The sequence below is a fragment of the Colias philodice genome, chromosome 28, assembly GCF_061535455.1.
Source record: "Colias philodice isolate Cphi_HAF_F1 chromosome 28, ilColPhil1 Martin Lab GWU primary, whole genome shotgun sequence".
Classification (NCBI taxonomy): domain Eukaryota; kingdom Metazoa; phylum Arthropoda; class Insecta; order Lepidoptera; family Pieridae; genus Colias; species Colias philodice.
In genome coordinates this window covers 6037300-6059372 of record NC_143113.1, presented here as the reverse complement: position 1 = coordinate 6059372, position 22073 = coordinate 6037300, and the positions used below count along the sequence as shown (strand labels likewise).

The 22073-nt window shown below is 31.8% G+C and overlaps 1 protein-coding gene and 1 non-coding gene across 4 annotated transcripts in view; both read right to left on the bottom strand.

The window, feature by feature from the left end:
- Gad1 (glutamate decarboxylase) overlaps positions 1-22073 on the bottom strand; it is a 56873-nt gene that overhangs the window by 11006 nt on the left and 23794 nt on the right. Inside the window, exons 1-5 of one of the 3 annotated variants that reach the window (XM_089712205.1) lie at positions 14390-14560; positions 13996-14080; positions 12682-12757; positions 5624-5733; positions 5070-5196 (exon numbers count right to left, since the gene is read on the bottom strand). In XM_089712205.1, the coding sequence (XP_089568331.1) occupies positions 5070-5196; positions 5624-5733; positions 12682-12757; positions 13996-14061 (379 nt within the window). In that variant the 5' untranslated portion in view covers positions 14062-14080; positions 14390-14560. Of the gene's footprint in view, positions 1-5069; positions 5197-5623; positions 5734-12681; positions 12758-13995; positions 14081-14389; positions 14561-22073 lie in introns of those variants that run through there. The other 2 variants (XM_089712204.1, XM_089712206.1) reach the window with 2 other exon arrangements.
- LOC149476417 (U5 spliceosomal RNA) lies at positions 19854-19969 on the bottom strand. Its single transcript, XR_016317897.1, has one exon. It is a non-coding gene; the product is annotated as a U5 spliceosomal RNA (small nuclear RNA).

Sequence of the window (22073 nt, the reverse complement as noted above, 5' to 3'; positions counted from 1 at the left end):
ATAAAGAAGCAAAAATTCTTTTCAAAACAAATTATAAATAAATTCTCTATTCAGACTATTCTTGTCAGTAGCCAACGTTTTTATTACGCATTCTTTAGAACAGAATAAAAATCTACCCCTCCGTCATAAATAACTAAATGTGAACCTACTTGGCATTATATTAAAACCCATTTTCCTATAAGCCAACAAGTTTATTGCACAGACATTAATTTTACTCCCAATACTTCGAATCTGACAACATAACATTTTAGACTAGAGATATTTCAACCGCAGACATGTCAAAATGAATCTTATTGCTGTATCATAAAGTTGATTTTACAATACTGGGTGTATCAAGGGATGCCAGTGCAAAAATAATATTAATTCATCACAAGGAATTTAATATAAGCCCCTTCGCTGTGCAGATGGGGCTGCAATTAATTCTAGTTCAGGTGTTACGTAATTCGTGCTTAATCTGTATAGAAGAGGGCAACACTGATGTGGGTACTTTCGGCCAAATTACTTGAATGATTTGTTTATATTTTCAGTCCGCGTTTTGAGGGTTAAGCCAGTGGATTATGAATGATGGACCGGTTGGAATGATAACATTTATAACGATAAACGAAACCAAAAGTAGTATTTAAGTTTTGTTTCAAAATAATTAAACGATGTTGCAAATTGTTGATAATTTTTATCTATACATACTAATATTATAAAGAGGAAAGGTTTGTAATTATGTATGTATGTATGTCTGGTTTTCACGCATAAACTTCTGGACCAATTTCAAAAATTCTTTCACCATTAGAAAGCTGCATCTTCACTGAGCAATATAGGCTATACATATTGCATTTTCAAAAAAATTAGAGATCCTTACCAAAAATGCAATAATGTAACCCAAGATGTAAAAAATTCCTTAATAAAAATTCTGTCATCGCGTGCGCTGCGGAATCTATTCCTTGAAGTACGAGGATGGTTAGTAGGTACCACGGACGATGCCGGGGCGGACCGCTAGTATAAGATAAGTACTTCCTATATCTGTGACTTCCTAAACCTAATGGTTTTAAAAAATAACATAAAATCAACAATATTGTGGTTCTTATCTTTTGTATTTTATTCGAAAAGCCATCTATTTTCTGTTTCCTACGTCCATCGTTCATAAAAAGTATAATAGCCATCCACACGTCATACAGATAGTGTCACTACCACAGATTATAAATAATGGCCTGATAAAACACAAAACGAGGATTCAAGTACCCTCAGCAACTTCGAACATACTTATCACACTCCCAAGCGGCCACACCCCTTAAATATCTGCCAGAAACAATATTCTGCGCTTCGTATAGGAATAAAATACACAATTGATTATTTGCAGCCACGTTGTAGGGTTAGTTTTGAGGTTATAATTTTTCCCGCGTGCCACGTGCCTGTCAAAGTGACAGCGAATAGCAATCAGCCACTATTGTGGTTTGGTGATAGTTGTTTGAATAACAATGATTTGGAATTTGATTTGTTTTCGATTTAGTTCGTGGTATCATTGATTTTTGGCGCGAGTTTTCCATGTTTATACCCTGTGCTGTTGGCACTATAAATTTTGAAATAACCAATTTGTAAGACGATATAAATATATTCGTAGTTGTAGTGAAACAATTTTGCAATTAAATCAACAAAAAGGAGCGTGTGTCCCGAGCATACGTGTCAGAAGTGAAATTTCATTGGCAAGATTAAAAAAAAAATTTAAAAGATACCAAAATCGTCGCCTTACTCCATATAGTGACGGTATTGCCACGACGCGACCATGAAATTTTACTCGCAACGCACCTAATTGATTGTATTATTTTTGACATATCCACAAAATACATGTGCAAATAGCTGTAGATAGTGTAAAAAGTGAAGTCCCGTGTCCCCGTATTGGGGTAGGGGGCAGATGTATTATTCATACATCTGTTTCACTGATCGATTTTTCTTTAGGGACAAGTAGGTGATCAGCCTTCTGTGTCCTGCCAGACCGAGACATTTTTTTTTTTTTCGTCTCCACCGGGAATCGAACCCAGGACCCCTCGGTTCTACGCTCACGCGTCAACCACTGTACCGTGGAGGCGGTCAAATGGCAGGCGGCGTGTAGATAGTGTAAGGGATACAATAATAAATGAATTATCTGTGATATTAGTCGCAATTCATAGAACAATTTGTTACCGAAGCACGTAGTTTTGATCAAGTTTGCTTTAACAAGAGCTATTCATATCGTAAGTGAATTATTTGTGTACAAGAAATGCAGCTGACTTATTTTGTGGGGCACAAAGCAAATATACTGTTTAATATATTTACTGAAATGACATGTTTTTTTATTTAAAAATTCTGGTTAATTTATTAATAAGTAATCCTAAGTTAAAACTTCGTAGGAGTTTTGGAGGAGGTAAATGAATAAAGGTTGTTTTTCCGATTAATAATTATTATTTAATATCTTAAATTGTAATCCTTTTTCTAGAAATTTTGTAGAGTAGTCTATATATATATATCTTCTTATATATAAAATTCTCGTGTCACAATGTTAGTCTGCATACTCCTCCGAAACGGGTGGACCGATTCTCATGAAATTTTCTGTGCATATCGGGTAAGTCTGAGAATCGGCCAACATCTATTCTTCATATGTACCACGGGCGAAGCCGGGGCGGACCGCTAGTATATATATATACTTATATAAGTATATATATATATATGAAACCCGTTTTCCTTGGTCACGGCATCACGCGTGAACGGGTGGACCGATTTCGATAATTCTTTTTTTATTACTTATATTCCTTGAAGTACGAGGATCGTTCTTATGTAGAGAAAACGTAAATATGTAATAATATTTTTTAAGATTTTCTTTACATTTTAAAACAACTTATCGATATCTAGCTATGATATCAAACAATAAATCCATTTTATCTATTAAAATGGCGTCATTAAAGTATCCCGCACTGAAAGCTTTTCGCGGTAAAGCACAGATAATGGCGGAAAATATTGGAAAATGATAAAATTTGCACAACAATATGGACGTTATCTCTCGACAATGGAATAAAGCTCTGGTCCGAGGATCCATCATAGATTCTGGGAGGGTGACTGAATTCCGATTTATTTGGGATAAGTTTTATTTTAATTTTAAATACCTTCGTTTAAATTAAAGTACGCTTAATTTCTCTTGATTTTTGCTTGCTAACTAGAAGACACTATTTTATTATACGTGCTACTAGCTAACCTACCTCAATAGGCAATGAAATGATTATTTTTCTAGTCAGATTTTTTAGTATTTTCCAAAAATTTAGTTTTTTTTTTCAATTTTTTTTTGTAATGCGCGCATGCGTTTTTAAAATCATGTGCATGCAAAATCGATATTAGTGCAATCAATAATTTCCTTAACTTTGATGCATTTCATAATAAAACTTTAAATAAAACTGTGATAAAACTTCAATTGGGAATATCCCCAAAAAATACAACACGTGGTCACCCTTTCCCATAATCCAATGATTTGCGTAATATAAGGGCACTCTAGCCAAATCGCGTGGCTTTTACATCGGATTATGACGTCATTGTTTTTATTTAGGGGCAAATTGAGCCGCGCCACGTGACTGTAATTAATTGTGCGACTTTGGTAAGATTAAGTGCCTCTAGGTGCCCCTAATGAGTAAGGTATTCGCTTTTATAACAAGATGTGTATAAGAAGAAATAAAATAATGATTGATTCAAAATTATTAATACAATTAAAAATTTGTAAAGAATACGAAGATGTTTTTTATTTTCATTCTTTTTCTTTAGATATAAATCTATAGGTATGATATTTCTATCGAGACGAATCAGCAAAAATCTCGATAATTACTTTCTAACAGTTACTTTATTTATTACAACTTAACAAAACAAACTAACACATAGAAATGAATATTATATAGAACCGTGTATTTCTTTCACTGTCTTATAAATGGATAAAGCATTACTCTACGATTTTTTACACATTTTTTGCACTAAAATCCTCTTTCAAACTTTAAAAATGGTCTGAAAAGTAGAAATCATACAGTACCTACCCTCGTTTACACTCCACGGAGCATATAATTCGACAATGCGGGCCGAGAGCTTTCTTTGAAAATCCTCTTTTTAAATGACGATTGAAATCTTTAAAAACCTGCATGTTTTTTGTAAAGACAAAGATATTTTCCCTGTGTAAAAAATGTATATGTGGATGCTATATGTAAATAACGATAGGTATTTCTTTTTTTCTGTTGCTGTAGCTGATTCGATCGAAAGATGTCGCTCGAACTGTGAAAAGCTTTAAAATTTTTTGTGAAATTTTCAAATTTTCTTTGCAATATAGGATCGAATCAATAAGCATGTCAAAAGTGTTACTAGATAGTCATTTAGTTATTATTAACATTTTAGAACTAAAACAATCTTCTATTTCTATATGTGAAACCTTTAATCAATAATCGTAACAAACACAACATTAGTTTTATTAAAAAAATCTTAACTTTATATAGAGATGCTAAACATAACCTTAATCCTCAGAAAAATAAAATAAAACAGTAGTTTAAAGAAGTACTAAAAGATAATATCACATAATTCTCCCGGTCTCGAAGGACCATTTTCCAGCCATTACGTCCCCTATCAAACACAGTGAAACAATTCAATTAAATGTACAAATGTATCGGAATGATTGCTTGCACTCGACTGTGCGGAATGATACCGCTATTACTGGTCAAATTACCTTCACTGTTTGGATGATAGTAGAGCCACAGATAATAATATAAAACTATACAGTGTTTTATATCTATGGTAGAGCTATATATGGTAGACTTCATACATATTTATTATTAAGTAGCTTTCCGCCCGCGGCTTTGCCCGCGTTTTCAAAGAATAACCCGCATAGTTCCCGTTCCTGTGGGATTTCCGGGATAAAACCTATCCTATGTGTTAATCAAAGTTACCCTCTATATGTGTGCTAAATTTCATTGTAATTGGTTCAGTCGTATTTGCGTGAAAGAATAACAAACACACATATATACATCCATCCTCACAAACTTTCGCATTTATAATATTAGTAGGAAGGATAGATAACTTACCCGTCTTCACCTGGTGTTTGAGCGTGATCTTGCAGTCTTCCAGCAGTTGCTTCAAGGGCAGCGGCTCGTCGGGCAGCTGCAGGTCCAGCATCTTCTGCATTTCCTCTGGCATTCTGAACTCCAAGATCTGGACAAGATTATTATATTTTAGTAACTATTCGTAGCGGTTAAAACTAGCTTTTTAAATTTAATAATTGAACTGAACCACGCAATTCGATAGTATAGAATACATATTTTTAAACAACAGTATTTTAATTTATAAACCACTTTTTCTGAAATCGTTAAACAATTTATTATGCACCACTGTCCACCATACTCAGCATTTGTCCTAGTCGTTTGGGTTGCCTGGCAGAGATCGCTGTCAGCGATAAGGCCGCCCTCTGTACATTGTTAAATAAGTATTATGTGTTTTAAATTGTCCTATATGGTGTACAATAAAGAATTTTTCATTTCATTTCATTTCATTGCATTGCATTTCATTTCATTTCAATATTTAGATCGATATAATATCAACTCAAAAGGAAGTCCAAAATAACAAAAAATACTATAAATACCTTTTCATTCCTATCATTGACTTGCTGGATAAAGTCCAGCAACACGTCAACAACTCGCGCCAGGAACTCGCGCGTCTGTGGACTAGCGTCCTCGCGGTATGGCAGAATTGCTGGAACAAACGTGATGCTGTTTATGTTGAAAGATAGGCATGGTATGGGATGTGGTCGGTGTGGTTGGTTACGATATTCAATGTATTTTTGATTGTGTAATTGTAAGATATATAACAATATATATTATATTGACGGCGGCGGTGATATAAGTTACGTGTTTTTTTTTTAATAAATGTCTTTTTCATAAAGAATTGTATTCTTATAATATTCTATATAGCAATATAACACTACAAAGCGCGCGCTGGGTCGAATCGACCCTTGTGATTAAAAAGTCGCTGCTTTTAATATCTCTCCCTCTTGTCCAGGAATGTGTAGTGTGTCTGTGATCGAATATTTTCGTTGCTATTGTGAGCTTTTTTAAATATTTCTATTCTTAATAACTAAATGTTGGAATGATACAGACAAATTAATTTTTATTCGAATTATTAGCAACAGTATTTAGACTGTCTTATAAATGTTATTGATTTTAATTATTGATTAAATTGTAAATTAATGATATTTTTTTGGGTTATAAATACAAATATAATAACGGTTTATGCATGGTTTATCTCCGAATACTTACATTGTAACATAAGCAATATTATAAATGAATGAGCTTACACTTCAATATAAATGATTAAAATATTAAAGTGAAACTTTTATTACATCGTCTCAAACTTTTTGGTCTGTATAGCGCATGTCGCGTGTATCGCGGCTGCCGAGTAGGTATACCTACTCGGCAGCCGACCGTCACGCGACATGCGCTACACAAAGCAGTGTTCGGAACCGTTCGAACAGTTTCACTTTTACCGTGGTTTCATAAAACCACACAACATTTTTTTAATTTCTAACGAGTTTAAATAGTTAAACAATTTTATTAGAAAATTTTCTCAATTCAAGTCCTATATTTTCCAAAATTGTAAACACAAAGCGTCATATTGCACCAAGTTTTACTCACAGATGTCTCTGATTTGTTCCCATTTATTGCAGAGCCTTTACTTTATCTTTCCTAAAAATAAACTCTATTTCAATACAAATACGGTTCAAAATAACACAAACAAACAATCATAATATGATGACAATGACTTCAATATCCTGTACAATCAATTTCTGATCTTTGATACATAAATTACATACTATTTTGTTCCCTATTACCTAGGAAATAAGGTTTTGTGTGATTTATACAAATTTTCGCGACTGTGTGTCTAGTATTGTGCTGGAATCAGTGAACACATTGTTCCAGTGAAGCATTGCTTGCCCTTTTGACATGACAGCACGAAATTAACGTCTAGAAATTCTAAACAATACTCGGAAATCCATTGTTTTGTTTAAAGGATTTTTAATGAAAATCCTCAGGTGCCTTTTTGATTTGGATTAAAATAGCAATTGCAGCTACGTAGTGTATTTTTTAAGCTCTTTTTGGATATTCTTTTATGGAGATATTATGCTATTAAGGAGATTAATTGTAATTTGTAAGCCATAGAATTGATTATTTCAAATTGATGTGTTTTAATTGAGATTTGAGATCGTAAATACCATACACAAATCCTTAAACATGAATTAGTGTAGGTGTAGTTTTATATTAGTTAAATATTGAAGAAATATGTTATAAAACTGAATAGCATCACGACGATAATAATATCGACTTGAATATAAAATACATTACAAGCTTTAATTACGAACTTTAAATAGCTTTTATCAATATACCCCGAAATAGCAAAGTAAATACAAAAGCTTTCTCACGCTTAACATACTTATACATTAACGTTAAGTACAACAAAATTCACTTCACACAATCCAACCCTCTTGCGGGGGTCGAAAGTACCCCGACATAATCCCGCGCTAATACTATCACTCGCCTGTCAAACACACGCCTGGCGCTGGCCTCGAGTTGGAAAATTCGTATAAAAGTATAGAATTTTTATAATGATAAAATTATCTGTGGCGGATGAAAATCTTAAAAATTTGAGAACATCTTTTCTGACAGAACTGAATATTTTTTTCATGGCAAATACATTTGAATTACTGGAATTGTGAAACGGCAAAAAGATACATGACGAATCATCGTGACATGTGGAGCTATTATTTTAAAATACGTAGAAAATATTGAGATATAATATAATTTTTAGTATTACTTAACACAGTAAATGTTTTGAAATAATTTGAACCTCTTTTTCTTATTATAAATCTTTATTATTCGATAATTCTCCATTTTACTTTCAGCCAAATTCATCAAGTCATTACAAAAGCAATCTTATCACCACTTCATAGAGTGTATTTTCAATAAATTCTCCCTCTAAGCAAATATTAAATACATCTATTTGGAGGTATTTATTCGTCAAGCATTACATCGTACACCCGATGTTACCCTCTACTGTAATCCCTTTTGTTAGACGATTTTCAACCTTAGTACTTTGAAATAAGGTAGTATAATAATCTCGAGTTGAACTTGTGTTTTTGACGTATCCATCAGCTGTGATATTGAAATATCGATATGGATGGATGGTCTTTTGAGTGCTCTTTGCAGAGAGAGATTTTATTTTTGCTTTATTTTCTTATTGGTATACTAATTCTTACGTTAATAAGCAAGTCTTATGAACATAGATATCTAAAAGAGAAGATATCTAAAATATCCACTTTACTTAATTTAAAATCGTACGCCAATGAAATATCAATATATCTGATTTAAATCTAACAATATATGACTTATTAATATAAAATCAACAACCTAAAATAAATAAAATTCGCTCTATTAAACAGATTTGGAACTTTTATTCATTAGTATTATTTCCCCGGTTTTTTTGGTTTGGTTATTATTCCGAACTCGTAAACTAAATTTCACTTCAGAACTCATACCTAGTACAAAAAAATATTAACGCATACTAATAATTTACTTGCCCTTAATTTAAGAAAAATAATTTGCCATTCAACACAGACAAAGTCGCGAACAATATCTAGTCGAACTCACCCCTACACAACAATGCTATGCAAGGAATGTTACTTACAGGCCAACCCTCGCGGCCGATTAGACCCACTTGCTGGCACAGCTGCAGTTTAGGGTTAATGCTCAAATGTGCGGCGTTTTAATTAAATTCTTGGGCAAGCTGAATTTTCTTAAAAAAACTAATGAAATCTTTCGCTATGTTTGCTGCTAATGTTTTTTTTTATTAATTTGGGCTTATTCCATTTACAATATCAAAAAGAGAGTTATGTTTTACGTAAATGCATGTAGTTATGGCATTTTTGATTTAATACAAACTGTAGCAAAAACGGCTAGATCGATTTTATTTCCTAGAAGTCTAGATATAATGAAACCGATAATTCACATTTTTGGTTCTCTTTTTAAAAGTATTCGCGCTCTCGTTTTTAATGTTTCAATAATACTTTGGATTTTATGTACCTAAATATCACCGTAATAACGATTCATTTGCTTGTAGGTACTTCTAAAAAACTATTCATTAAAAATGTTATTATTCAGCTAAGAATAACGTAATGAATAAAACAATTGATTGATTTGATGTAGATTTATAAAAAATGTAATAAAAAATAATCAATTTAAGTTTCCATGATTAAGAAAAAGAAAAGAAAAGTTCCCAAACCACCCTAATTAGTGTGAATTCATTCTTTATCCGCAGTCTATAACCCGGATCAGCCGGGCATTAAACATCCATCCGTCTATCCGTCTATCCGGCTTGATAGAGCGACGTGGATTTACCAAAAGTAATAGATTTTTTCGAGTTTCGCAGGACAGGGAAGGTGTGGAGCGGTTCTTATGTTGTTTTTTATAGTACCTTGTAGTATACTTAGATCATATTTTTTACCTTATTTGTGTGTTAGATAATATGTGATAAATTAATTAATTATTAATTATTATCACTTGCACACAGTGGAAATGTTTGTAAGAATATGAATTTTGAAACTGATAAAATTCTTATAAATATTTTGATAACTGCTAAAGCTATCATAGTACTGGTATATAGCCTTATTAATTTACTGTTTAATTGAATATCATTATTAATATATGACCTTAACTTTTTACGAATAACAATGGTGTATACTTGAAACAGAAAATACGTAGATACATAATAGGACAAAGTTTTATGTAAATATATATGACATGTAAAACTTTAGAAACCTCAAATTTAACTTTAAAAAATATAAACCAACATCTACTCCACCCCACTTTGTCCCATTCACAAACAAGGGATTTGTGTAGAGCCGAGTCATTACCACAGAGAGTCGGATCAAGCTGTCCCGCGCTATTTATGCTCCAGGGATAATTGTTTCATATTATGTTACGATTCGAACACTGCAGGATATAAAATGTAAGGATATTACACATTTGTATTGAATTTGTCATTATCTTCTGACTATGTACTTATATACCTAATGTATAAAAATGTGGTTAGCACTGTGGCCAATTAGCCACATGTTACATACCTACAGCTTTTTTCGCTCACGATAGTTGAAAAATGCCATTTCACTGTGACGTCTAATCGTGTGTGCGTTAGTGAGATAGTGCATTTACATCAAACGAGCGAATGTTTCTTTTTAGTGTAAACATGCATTATTTCGTTGTTCTTAGTGCGTTCGAAAAGATTCTATGCAATGTTATAATAGTACAGAACAACACTGAATACGAGTTTTCGTTTACACTAAAAGATCACGAAAGAATGCTCTTGCTCTCTAGCTCTACATTCGTTTGATGTAAATGAACCGTCACGTTTTTGAAGATCGAATGAGAATTTTGAATTTTTGATGATTGAATTGGTGACCTCTCCACATCTTTTTGCTTATAATACCTATCATTTGCTACTGATTTAATATCATGTATGTTAAATTTTTATTATATAACACTTTCAAAATTTATTTAACAAATTCCAACCATGAAATCCATGGAAGTTTCAAATATTTTTTTTAAAATGCCTTTCTATGCCATAGAATAGAAGAATAAATAACATTCACTGCATTAATTGAAAATAAATAACCATAAACGCAAATCCTCTAATACCAAAGACAAACAACCGCATTCTAGAATGGTCGTAAAAAAGCAATCTCTGTCTGGTCGATGGGGCTGGCGGGAGTAATCCTCAAATATATCACCACAGACTACGGGGTTCATTTGAATTTAGAATATGGATTTGTGCAATGTTGTTTTAAAAAAATCGCGCGCTTTTTGAACGATTTTTTTTTAAATATAAGATAGAATTAATGTCAAACATTTTCATCATTCATTTCATTTCTTCATCATTTATGAAGAAAAAAATAGAATTATAAGACATTTCTTGCAAGACCTAGTAGGATGTATATTTTTAAGAGGTGAAATATTTTGCTATCGTCTGATTTTGATTATTTTAATCTATCATTTATTTGTGATAAAGAAAAATAGGAACTTAGACATTTGACTAATAAAAATTGTTTTAAGATCAGTGCAAGTGCTTGAAATAAATGATTTAAAAAAAATCAATCTTCTAAACTGAAGTCACATTTTTAACTTCAAACCCCCGATCAGTTGTAAAGTGAAGCTTGACGCGTGGTTTGCGGTAATTAATTACATTTGATTAATTACTTTTCATTGAAACAGCCTAATGGATGACGGCGTTGACTTTGGCGAATTTTTGGGTAAAATAAATGTGTTGCTTTAAAATGCCTTTCAAGTATTTTCATATAAGTTTTTAAGAAAATAAGTATAATATCCTACTAATATTTTCTATTATAGGTAACCTAAGTAAGTAAGTAAGTAGAATGTAAGAATATTACGTAGAATTTTGATAACATGTGTTTTATATTAAGAATTCGTTTAAATTGTATATGTCGTACATATTCCGATTCACGAACAGAATGTTCCGAAAACAGCATTAGAAACTATGCATCTTTCAGCAGCAGAAGAAAGAAAATAAGAAATGACTACTTTTCGTCGTGATAAAAAGACTCTAGCATAGTAGAGCATATCTTTTCCATTCCAACACGTTCCTATAACGGTCATAGTAGTATACAGGGTAGATACGGTCTTTATACGCGATTAATACCATTTAATACGTTAATGAACATATAGAGCAAATTCAAATTCAAATAAAATTTCAAATTCATTAAGCATATCGTGTTTCTTACGTTGTTGTGGGTAGAGTTCTTCAAGGAGTAAAACAGAGAATGAAAGTTTGTTTGGGCAACAATACGATAGTTACGGTAAATATGTATAATATAAAATTCTTTATACTGCATTGATGGAACTACCATTTCCAATAAAAAAGCATACCTATTTTATTAATTAAACTAGTCTTCTAACCTCCCCTGACATGTTCCTTTCGTTTCGTTTTTTCATATTTTGTCTATGGCATGAAACCCCAATGAAGTATCAAATGTCACTATATCGCGCCTAATGTCATGTTGTTATCAACATCCGCTAGAGGGCGCTTGCGGAAATTAACGCCGCGCGCCAAAATTTAGCGCGTAATCTGTTGTGATAAGTATTAAAATATTATGGGCAATATTTATTGCTGTTAAAAACTTGTGTATTTTTTTTCTTCTTATAAAATATGACACAGATTTCTTCTGATGGTATCTATGTAACAACAAAAATGCATAATATTTATTATTATAAACATTTATTATTTTATAACATTTTAAAAAATAATTTCATATTGTTTCTTCTGTGCATGTTTTTCGCTGAACTCCTGCTAAATAGACGGACCGATTTTAATGAAAATTGTGTCTTTAGGTAGATTCGAATACAAACAATGATTGCAAGCCAGTTCACATGGCGAACACTAACGCAATAGATATTAATTTATGTAAACGTCTAATGTATCAAGTTCAAACAATAAATAAATGAATTCTGAATTTGAATTTGAACAAAGCCGCATACGAAATGTAGTAACTAAATAAGTAAATTCCACACCACATAATTTAACCTTTCGGTGTAAAATATTTTGTTTTTATAACAATAAGTTATTATTACTGATACTCACAATCATAGTAGAGGTTGCCAACCCCCGATGTCAGTTTGGGTGTGCCCATACCGGATAGAGACGCCATTCTTTCGCCCTGTGACAAACAAACATACAAAATTTTAACTTATATGATACCACAGTATTACAATAAGTATTATGTGGCTACTTAATAAATAGTATATATATTTTAATAAGCTTTAAAGCTTTTAATTTCCATATTTTTTGTTTTAAAAGTTGGATAGCTTTTACGATACAGGAATAATTTGGGTTCATATTTGTTAAGGCATTTTCAAAATGAGAGCAAAAGTTAAGCATTGGAAGAAATTCTAACAGGATCATATCTATAAGTAGGTATTACACTTAAAAACAGAGCAAAATTATTTGGATTTAAAACGGTTATTTTATGTATGTTTTTACGAGCATAATATTCTTTGATTGCGAGTCCGAAATATTATTTGGTCACAATTCATAATTAAGGTGTATAAAATAAAACAGTCGTAGGTACCGATTATAATTAAATTTGTAATTAAAATAGTAAAAGGCGCAAGATCAAATAAATACTGCTTTTTCTACACCTCTGTCTTTGTTCGCACATAGAGCCGCGGGGCACAGTTAGTATTAATCATAATCATAAAAGTAGAATATAATTTACATTTTAAATCCGAGTGCAAGTCTTTATCTTTTAATTTCATACTTAAAACATTAGGCAAATTTGAAATTTCGCTCGCGCATGGTATAAATTTAATTCCTTTTCATAAATTGTGCAGATTTATGAGAATTTTTAAGAAAATATTACCTATATTTTAGTAAGTAGTAGTCAGTAGTAGTCATCAAATTATTGCATTTTATATACAAGAGAACTCGATATGTACATAATATTTTATGTACAATTTTAGCTACATATTCAATTGTGAAAGAATTTCGAAAATCGGTCTAATAGTTCCTGAGATAAGCGTGTTCAAACAAACTGTGAACGTGATTGACTGTTGTACTATATGTTATTTAAATGTATTTATGTCGGATACAAATGCCATGAAAACTAAGTATTGTATTGAAATAAGCTTCTGGAGTGCTTAGGTTTTACATTATTATAAAAAAATTAAAACATTAACATTAATTAGATAATTAAGTACAAGTTGAAAATAAAAGCATTTTTATTGTACACCTTTCTTTCTACATTAAATAAAAAATGGTTAATTGTTATATCAAAGCAAATCAAATGAAGCTTCTAGAACAAGCCCATGCATGGTACACGTAAAACAAAATGGCGGAAGCAAATCAATATGACAGCCAAGATGGCGGCGAGAAATGGCGGCTAAAATGTGAACGAACCAACTGGATGTGGTCTGCTATTTGTTTGCAGTACGAAAAAAAGCCGTCCAGAGTTAGCTTTGACATTGCTAACTTCTTTTTTAGTCTGTAAACAAGAAAAAGGTTGGTTAATTTTATAACCTCTTTGGTCAAGGGATCGGCTGTTAAAAAAGTATAAAAAAGGGATGACAGATGTCAGTTGACAGTTTCTTTTTTACTTTTTTTTTTAATTGCATATCGACTTGATATCGACAAAGGCTATTGATTTTTGACATATCAATCCGCCCGCCCACACCGCGCAGGCGCAAACCTACTAGGTCGAAAGGTCAAAAGAAAATTGTACATGAATGAAAAAAACTAAATCTACTCTCTAATAAATTATTAATTATATTTAACATATTCGATCTAAACTCACCTCAGAAGTTGAAACACTACTTGTACGATATATTTTTTGTGGAGAATCTGATAACTATATGGCAGAAGGGATCGTTGATGAATTTATATATGATTTTAACGTTTTTCATATATATGGAAGGGTTTTAGAATATATTAATTATTACCAGCTGCAGCAGCTGTGTTCTGTGAATGCAGGAGGTCGACTGAAAATGCTGGGAGGTTGTCCAGGGCTTAAATATGACGCATGCGTGTTATAAAGGTTGAAAGGTGAACTTCTCATCCCCTGGGGAGGAAAAGGGGGGGAAAACCAGGTCAACCCACAGCTCAATATCTGTATGTAAGATTTTAGGGCTTTGTACGCGATTTTTCAATCGTGAATCTGGATGTGATTTTAATGTTGTTGGATTAAATGAAATTGTGTTGTCATGTTTGACCCATTTTAAGTGAGGTTAATATGTTTAGAATACATTTTACCGACTTTAAAAAGAAAGGTAAGGAACATTAATAAACCTAATACAAATTTACTACAATTGTAACTGCATTCAGTTTTGCATTGTTGCTTATTATGGCTATCAAACAAATACCGTTCTGTATCTTACGCAAAATTTCTTACATTTGTAGGTTGGTATGTAGATCTATGAAATTCCTTTTTACTGTCTTCAATTTACTTCAACTTAAAGCTAAACGCAAGTCACAAGTGCTTTTAAAAAAATTGGCACATCAATACATTCATTCATCAATATTTCATTAATTCCAAAAATAGAGTTAAAAATATTTCCACGCAAACAAACCCACAGGCACTAGTTATATACAATTCGCCCACGTTTTGACATTTACACCCACGCCAGGGAATTTATTATGGTTTAAAAAGCTCTTTTTCCCTTTTATTTGACAATCTTCTTATCTTTATATATAAAAATGAATCGCAAAATGTGTTGGTAAGCGCATAACTCGAGAACGGCTGAACCGATTTCGATAATTCTTTTTTTATTATATTCCTTGAAGTACGAGGATGGTTCTTATGTAGAGAAATCGTAAATATTATGTACCACGGGCGAAGCCGGGGCGGACCGCTAGTCTGGAATAAAAATAGCTGCATTTTTATTAACCGCTCTACTTTTTTTAAGTAGATACCTACATTTAACACATCTTTGGGGTTTATGTTTAAAAAAAAATAGTAAAATTTTGTCATAAATGAAATAACGATTTTTTTTTATTACTAACTAGTTTAGCCACGCAACTTCGTCTGTATTTTTCTCCATTGTTGTAAAGTTTTTCATGGATGTTCCGAACGTCGTAGCGTCGTAGCATCGTAGCGTCGTAGCCTTCTCGATAAACGGACTATCTTACACAAAAAACGCAATTCGCTACCATTTACTTTTTAAATTGTGGAAATTCACTGAAGATTTGAAATTCGTAAAAATTATTACCTAAATTAATTACATAAAATTTCGTGTCTAGACTTATATGATAACGAAAATGTTTCATATGAACGCAGCAATCTCAGAAACTACTGGATCGAATAGAAAAATATTTTATGTGCTTGATAGTCGATTTATCAAGGAAGGCTAAAGATATAATATCACACCACGAACAATAAATGCGGAACATTATGCTTAAAATTTAATTATAATATTCCGTATATTGAAATTTTTTTTTTTTTAAATAGTGTTAGTCGTGTGGGTAAGATTATCTTTTACTACACGATAATTATTATTTATCTACCCACCTAAAATTTCTATAACCACTAAAATAACATCTACTATAACCATATACATTTACAAAGCACCCCCGTAACCGCTCAATACTCGAGGGTGGTCCGTGGGCGTATGACGTCATAGGGCGGGGTGAGGGCGGATCCGCCCAAGCCTTTGTTAGCCCTAATGAAGGGGTATTTTTATAATTTCCAACGTAAATCGCTAATGGATGTCTTGATTCTTAATTGAAAGAGGTTTTATTGTAAAAAATATTTTATATTTTCTTGAAAGAGAAATTATTTTTAATATAAACTCACAAAGGCACAGTTATTACTTCTTGCTGTTGGGAATATTGCTTATAGTTTTTTTTACGAGAATTGAGAATCTACAAACAAATATACTTAATTTCATAAATACAGAAGAACAATGAAATAATTAAATGATACCTATAACAAATATTATATTACTAAATAACTTTCACCATAAAAAAGGCTGTGAAATCGCTACCTTGTGATAAAATTACGTTTTTCTTAATTATTAGATTCCGAAAATGAATTTTCAGAAACTGCAATCTTATTAATTAAACACCTCGATTAGGTCATCTTACATTTACATATAGGAAACTAGCGGTCCGCCCCGGCTTCGCCCGTGGTACATATTTCGCAATAAAAAGTGGCCTATGTCCTTTCTCGGGTATCAAAATATCTCTATACCAAATTTCATGCAAATTGGTTCAGTAGTTAAGGCGTGATTGAGTAACAGACAGACAGACAGAGTTACTTTCGCATTTATAATATTAGTATGGATGATTTATTTTGCAAGAAATGCGGAAGATTTACAGATGTTACATAATTCATTGTTCAGCACAAGTCGCCAATTGATTGGCATGCAAAAATTAACAATAGAATGTCAATGTACTGCATAAATATCATTTTTTACAATTAAGTAATATTATAATATAATATCTATGGAATATACTTAAAATGTACCTAATCAAGTAAGAATTTTATTTATTTATTCGATTTCGATCGATCGAATATTATTTTGTGTTTACACATCAATCAAAAAGTTATTAATTTTGATCTAAGTTAACGTTAACATAGTTAAGCCATCATTGAATATGTTTATATAACTATTATACAGGGTGTCCCACTGTTGGTTATACTAAGCTGAAAGAAGGTTATAGTTTTGCATACACTGATCACGTAAAAACACACGTAAAAAATACTTAAACAACAAAATTGCGTCAAAAATTTTTTGCTAAATTTTTCCTGAAAATCCACCCCTGTATAAAAACAAATATTTTGATACACATCTTTCCATCGAAAAGCTTCATATGAAGAGCTTTTGATAAAAGCTTGTGCGATAAAATATTATCTCGAGAGCTGTACTTAGCGTGTACAGAGTAATGTAGAGAATAGTTCATAGAGGCTCTATTTATTATTTATTTCCATAAGTGATCTGCTATAATAATCCTTACTATGATATACAGGGTGTCCCGTACGTAGTGGACCAACGGGTTATGGGGAGTAGAGGGACTTATTATCTAACAAAAATACTAAAATTTATTGTCCTAACCCATAAAGTTTTTGATTTATGCTTTATTTTCAAAATTTGATAAAAATATCATCCACGTAAGCTTAATATGAACTTTTACCATTTCTGTTTTTATTTTATTCTTATTTTTTTGTTCAAGGTTGTTAAGAATACATAAGTCTTCCTAATTAAAATGATACTCATGCATAATTAACAACAACAACAAAATTAGACCAAAAAATAGGTAAAATTTTACGTTTTAAAAATTACGGACTGAAGTTTGAACAAAGCTGGTGTAAAAAAAATGTATCGTGACCCTGTGAAACTTTATTTTAAAAACTTCTACATCTCATAAAAATTACAAAAAGGTATAATTGTGTGGTATAAAGTATTTAAAAAAATGTTAAATTGGCGTACAACATTCAAATTAGAAATTATCAGGTAGTCAACTCATTAAGTTATTCCGAGAATTATTGCCTTTATGGGCGCGCGCTGGAATTATTTTGTATAGTTTCTGGCCAATCATAGACGATACTTGAACCCACTATTATTTTCTTTGACTTTCAACTATTTCAGTGACTTGCTTATAGCTCGGAACTACATGCGTGTTTAGCTTGAATCCGTCATTACGATATTATTCTTTGTTGAAGTGCGCTTGAATTGGACACTGATTTTGCTTGTGATTTGGATGTTGTTCCACTTTGGTTTTTTGAAGGAAAATTCCTAATACATACACTCCACGTGAATATGCAGAAAAATGTTTTTTATTTATGGTCTCAGTGATGGAAATGCTCGACAAGCAGCACGTGTTTATCGTGAGCGTTATCCCAATCGGGATTGCTATCCTGATAACCGATTTTTTCTCAGAGTAAATAACGCATACCATGAAGGTCGTATTCCTGGAATTGGAAATCGAATAGGAAGACCCAGATCAGTCGATGATCGTCTAATATTGACAGAAGTAGAAGAAGATCCTTCAACTAGTACTCACCGTATTGCTAGACGCACTGGTGTACCAAGAAGTACAGTGCATCGCATATTGAAGAGAAGTGATTGGCACCCGTATCATGTACGAGTGAGCAAGCATTAATACCAGGTGATTATCAACGACGAATTAATTTTTGTCGAGAGATTCTTGATGCTTGGATCAAATTTTTTTTAACTCAATAATTTTTTTAACATTTCTGCATATTCACGTGGAGTGTATGTATTAGGCAATTTCCTTCAGAAAACTAAAGTCGAACAATATCCAAATCACAAGCAAAATCAGTGTCCAATTCAAGCGTACTTCAACAAAGAATAATATCGTAATGACGGGATCAAGTTAAACACGCGTGTAGTTCCGAGCTATAAGCAAGTCACTGAAATAGTTGAAAGTCAAAGAAAATAATAGTAGGTTCAAGTATCGTCTATGATTGGCCAGAAACAATACAAAAGAATTCCAGCGCGCGCCCATAAAGGCAATAATTCTCGGAATAACTTAATGAGTTGACTACCTGATAATTTCTAATTTGAACGTTGTACGCCAATTTAACATTTTTTTAAATACTTTATACCACACAATTATACCTTTTTGTAATTTGTATGAGATGTAGAAAAATAAAGATTCACAGGGTCACCATACATTTTTTTTACACCAGCTTTGTTCAAAGTTCAGTCCGTAAATTTTTAAAACTTAAAATTTTACCTATTTTTTGGTCTAATTTTGTTGTTGTTGTTAATTATGCATGAGTATCATTTTAATTAGGAAGACTTATGTATTCTTAACAACCTTGAACAAAAAAATAAGAATAAAATAAAAACAGAAATGGTAAAAGTTCATATTAAGCTTACGTGGATGATATTTTTATCAAATTTTGAAAATAAATCATAAATCAAAAACTTTATGGTTTAGGACAATAAATATTAGTATTTTTGTTAGATAATAAGTCCCTCTACTCCCCATAACCCATTGGTCCACTACTTACGGGACACCCTGTATATGACTGATAAACAATAGTAGGTAACTGTGTCTGTCTCTTCTTCAATACTATACAAATTTTTCTGAGACTGCACGGCGCACGCAAGGCAGCGGGTGGAAATGATATTAATATAAAATTTTGCATATATTAATTTTAAATTCGTATAATATAGTTCTATAGGATTGTCTGTACTATTTTTCTGCTTTCTATGACGCTTTCATCACCGATTTACATTAAAATTATTTATCTTCACGGTTGATACCTCATAGATGATTGATTCAATTAATAAACCTTGAATAGATTCAAGGTGTCAAAAATAATAAAGACTCATTTGAGTGTTCCCCTCCACGGAAATCTTTAGTAAAAGGCGAAAGATTTATACGTTATGAAGGGAAACCAGAGTAACGTGAAATAACAAACTGCATATATTTATTACATTGGAAAAAAATATTTAGAGCGCGAGGCAGATGTGAGCTTAAGATCAGTGCTGCCATCTTTTGACAATTAAAGTAATAATCTATAACATAGTTCGATCCAAGTTATACTTAGTTTAAGTTAAAAAGACATTAGATCCAATGTGGGTATTAGTGACATACTATTAAAATTTAACTTAACTGTAGAGTTTTTACAAAATTCTAATAGAAAATTGAAGATAATATGCAGTACTCTATAATTCGGCTAAAACAAAATGTGTTTCATAATAGTGACTTAGGGTTTATAAATATCATTTTTATAGCAAACAGTTTTAAATTAAAACATCTATAGATAATGCCGAGTTGTTTCATTAGTCAATTATTCCTTTAAATCCTCTTACTTTACATTTTTAATTATTATTAAATGTCATTTTCTGAACATTATATTTTTACAAAAAAAAGACAATTTATTTGTGTCCGTCTCTAATGTTTCCTACTCTATAATCAATTACCTGGCTTCACTTGTCCACAGATAATAAACGTTAACAGAATTAAATTAAATCTCTCTCAACCATCGCTATGGTAAGACCACTTGATTTCTATTATATTTTATAATACTAGCTTTGAACCCGGTGTTACTTGAATTTATATTTTTTGGTTTTATGGCATTCAAATGCTTTAAATATAAATTTATAAAGAATAGAAAAAATTCGATCACGAGGCGGGACTCGAACCTGCATCCTTTCGCGCCATTCCGGTGTTACTTGTTAAATAGTTAATCTGTAAAAATGTTTGCAATCCCAGCTTTTATCAAACTGAATGTATGAATGTAATTATCTCATTATTTTGTACACGTAGTAGGTACATTAGTAAGAAAGATTGTTTGTAGATAGGTATATTTTTGTTTGAAATAGATAAGCATAAAATACTAGTGAATCAATTTTAAAAAATTATTTCATATACAATCTATTTTTAAGTTAAAAATGGAGGAGGTTCTATGTTCCGTTGTAATTATTTTGATGTATGTTCAGCGATTGTTACCTTTTATTTTTCATACAGGGACCGTATTATGAACTCTTATTTAATGACTGGCAAATTCATATTATACCATATTTAATCATTGCTATCATAATTTGAATTTGCCAGTGTGAACTGACATTCACGGCGTAAACTGTCTGGAAATAAGGGAACATAATACGGCCCCAGGTTATACAGGGTGTCCCACTATTGGTATACTAAGCGCGAAGGGACTTGTAGTTTTGCATACACTGATCACGTAAAAAATACTTAAAAAAAAAATTTCGTCAAAAATTTTTTGCTAAATTTTTCCTGAAAATCCATGTTTTCTTCTCTAGCTTCGCGCAGCCGGCATATACCGCTTTTCTAATGTGAACATTTTGTCTATGAAAACATAATCTTAAACGATAGCTCACGTGCTGGTGGCAAAGTTGGGCGGGTTGCTTGTTAGGGGTGTGCACATACAGTTTTAAGAATTCATATATTTGGAAAAAAATGCGTCTGGAATTTTATAAGTATTTTTTACGTACTCAGCGTATGCAAAACTATAACCTCCTTTGAGCTTAGTATACCAACAGTGGGACACCCTGTATATTTCATTGCCAAGTTTAACGAACGTAATATTATTATAATATCTTATTCTATTTTTGCCTCTTATACTCATGAATTTTACTTTGAATAGATTTTTTGAAGTGAAATTTCTTTATCGGGGTTGGAAAAAAATTTAGTGTAACATTTTTTCGTTACGCGTGACATTTTTCCATCTTTTTCTTATCCCTACCACGCGTGATTCGACGTATTTCTGTTAAGTTGCATATAGTACCTAAATTATTTTTTGAAAAATAAGGTCATAAAGAAGTTTCACTTCTTACGTGTGTACTCACTGTACACTTGTACACGCACACATTTTTTAAATCAAATATTGCTCTATATACAGATTGTAAAGATATAATCTAAGTATTGTGGAGGCATAGTATTTTTTTGTATTACTATGGCAAAGTAAAAACTATGTTCACGAATAATTAATAAACCAACCAACAGAATTTCGGTATCCGGTTCGTATTTGGTCTTCGCAAATA